The sequence below is a fragment of the Eurosta solidaginis genome, chromosome 4 (assembly GCF_040869045.1).
Source record: "Eurosta solidaginis isolate ZX-2024a chromosome 4, ASM4086904v1, whole genome shotgun sequence".
Classification (NCBI taxonomy): domain Eukaryota; kingdom Metazoa; phylum Arthropoda; class Insecta; order Diptera; family Tephritidae; genus Eurosta; species Eurosta solidaginis.
In genome coordinates this window covers 207,317,127-207,320,433 of record NC_090322.1, presented here as the reverse complement: position 1 = coordinate 207,320,433, position 3,307 = coordinate 207,317,127, and the positions used below count along the sequence as shown (strand labels likewise).

General features: G+C 36.3%; 1 protein-coding gene across 1 annotated transcript; it reads right to left on the bottom strand.

Annotated features, from left to right (window-relative positions):
- Positions 1 to 361: 361 nt before the first annotated feature.
- On the bottom strand, positions 362 to 1,369 carry LOC137248765 (succinate dehydrogenase [ubiquinone] iron-sulfur subunit-like). The gene has a single exon (XM_067779670.1). It carries the CDS (start codon positions 1,367 to 1,369, stop codon positions 362 to 364), a length of 1,008 nt encoding a protein of 335 aa, XP_067635771.1.
- Positions 1,370 to 3,307: the final 1,938 nt, after the last annotated feature.

The window sequence follows — 3,307 nt, the reverse complement described above, 5'->3', positions numbered from 1 at the left end:
GTGCTCCTCTAATTTTACATGTTTTCCGCTGACTCAGAACATCTGAAAGGCATATGAGTTTTAACTAAGAAGCTTTTCATAGCAGAAATATACTCGAAGTGTTTCCATGCTTCCACGACACCACGGCCTCAGTATCCAGTTTTTAAAAAGTACCCAGTACATAAAAGTACACGGCTAAAAAAATTAGCGGACTCAAAAAGTCAGAAGTTCTAAGAGTGTAGCCGTTTCTTAAAAAGTACAAGGTTCTGAAAAATTTGCTCCACCCTAATGTGGATAGAATATAAGGGGTGTCTTTATTCAATTTTTATATACAAAGTTTTAAACACCCAAAATAATTAAAAATAACATGCAGTACAATTGTTTACTTCTGAAGCTTGTCTGTATCTAAAAGAGGCTGAGGTCGCTTTTTGTAACCAGATAACAGTTGTTTTAACTTAATTATTGCTAAACCAGGATTCAGACCTTTCGGGCAGGTTCTAGTACAATTCAAAATTGTGTGACAACGATAAATGCTAAATGGATCTCGAATTTGATTCAAACGTTCTTCAGTATTGTTATCACGCGAATCTATAACCCAACGATAGACTTGCATTAGGACAGCTGGTCCTAAATATCTATCGCCATTCCACCAATACGATGGGCAAGCTGATGTGCAACAAGCACAAAGAATACATTCATATAAACCATCCAATTTCAAACGATCATCAACATGTTGTAAATACTGTGCTGTTTCCTTAGACTTCTTATTCGGATTCTTACGATGCAACCACGGCTCGATGGACTTGTATTGTTCATAGAAGTGACCCAAATCTGATACCAGATCACGTACAACATACATATGCGGAAGTGGATATATTTTAAGCTTTCTTGAAAGATTTGTATCTATTTTACATATGCAAGCCAAAGTATTAACACCGTCAATATTCATAGCACACGAACCACAGATTCCCTCTCGGCAAGAGCGTCGAAAAGTCAGTGTTTGATCCAATTCATTTTTGATTTTAAACAATGCATCCAACACCATTACACCGCATTGGTTTAGGTCTATTTGGTAATTCTGCACTCGTGGTGTTTCTCCGGGCTGCCAACGATAAACCTGCACTGTCTTCATAAGTGGGGCTTTTTTAGCTGGTGGTGCTGTTGCCACTGCTATTTCTTTGGACGTAGGTGGTTTGGTTTCTTTACATTTTGTTTCCTTTTCTACTGCTGGTTGTTTATATGTGACCTTTGCTTTGGATTCAGTTTTTTTCGGCTCCTCTTTTTTTGACTCTGCTTCCTTCGGTGGTTCTTTAGATGAGTCTTTTGCCAAGTAACGCGCACAAATTCTCTTTGTAAGCTTAAGTTGATTTTTTTCTAGTAATTGAAGCATTTCGCTGAGGAAGCCAGCAACCTTTTTTAAACAATATTTATGTTTTACAAAACAAAAAATATTAGTAGAAAAGAGAAGACGGCATAGTCAGGGCCCACCTAATCAACACAAATTTTTTTTTATTTTGTTAAGATCTTTTAAGAGTATTTCTTGTAATAGATTTTTCTCACAAAGACTCTGATTCAAGAGTCAGGTTGAAAGTGTTTGTGAAAATTCACACGAAAGTAGTTTGATTTGAACGGCGAGTCACGATGTACATGCATGTGGATCCCATAATGAGCCCCATAATGAGGTGATACGTTACAACAGAAAGTATCTCTGAGTAATCTAGTAAATCGGTTTGATGTGGTATAAGTATGCTCCCCCACTACACCGAAGTTTATGGGTTCAACTCCTGGGCAAAGTCCATCATAAATTTAGAAAAATGGGTTTTTAATAATAAACAAGTAAGGGCGGGACTATTTTCGGCTGTGTCAAAGACTTCATACCTTTAATGAATGGGGCTGAACAATAATCTTATCCCGTTCGTAATCTCCTAATAATAGGATGTATAAGATAGGAAATATATAGTGAACAGATGTATATACCTAAACGATTTTTAAGATAAATATAAAATAAAAATGGCAAAAAACCCCCTTATCTGAACGATCGGTTGTATGGGATATATATTATATATAGCTCCTATCGAAATGATTTTAGCAGAAAATTTTCTATGATATATAAGAATATATATCATCAAGTTTCACGTTTTTATATTGGAAACTAAGGGAGAAATGGCCAAAAATCTTTCTATCTGAACGATCGGTTGTATGCGATATATACTATATATAGCTTCGATCAAAGTGATTTTTTCAGAAAATCTTTTATGATATATTAAAATATATACCAACGAGTTTCACGTTTATACTTTCTAAATTAAGGGAGAAATGGCCAAAAATCTTTCTATCTGAACGATCGGTTGTATGGGATATAACTATATATAGCTCCGATCAAAGTGATTTTTTCAGGATATCTTCTAGGATATATTAGAATATATATCACCGAGTTTCACGTTTATACTTTCTAAATTGCGGCAGGAATGACCAAAATCGTCTTATCTGAACGATCGGTTGTATGGGACTTATATGTTATAGTGGTCCGATCCTACCGGATCTGACAAATGTCTAATATAACACAAAAATACATTCTTGTGCCAAATTTCATGAGATATCTCAAAATTTGAAGGACTAGTTTGCGTTCAAGCAGACAGACGGACGGACGGACAGACGGACATGGCTCTATCAACTCAGTTCGTAGCCCTGATCAATTCGGTATACTTAATGATGAGTCTATCTTCTATATTTCTCAACGTTATAAACATCGGACCAAAGTTAATATACCATTTCATGTTCATGAAAGGTATAACAAGTTTTTCTAATAGGGGTCGCCTCTCGGTAGTGATTTGGCAAACACTACGAGTATATTGTGCCATCGAAAGCTTTTCAGTGAAAATTCATCAGCGAGTTGGCATAAAGCATGCAGGTCCGTTCTGCCAGAGTGTAGGGAAAAATTATAAGGAGCACGACGCAAATTGGAAGAGAAGCTCGGACTTAATCTCCTTGGAGGTAAGTCGCGCCAAGTATTTATTACTTATTTTATAATATCGGTTTACTGAAGGAGAACAGGGTTACTTTAAGAAATAAAGAAGCACATTTTATCTAAGTGCAAGGGTACGAGTTACAGTCACAAATCAAAAATCGTTAAAATCGATTCATGAAAACCACTCTTATAACAACCAAAAATCGGTGGTATCTTAGCCGCCCACAACACCGAAGGTTTTAGGTTCACAGCCCGTAAAAAGCAACATTAAAGCTTTTAGAAAAAATAGAGAGATGACAACGTGTGTTGAGCGTAACTGAAACCTCTTTTAAGAGCGTTGAGCTCATCTCTGTTGTGCCA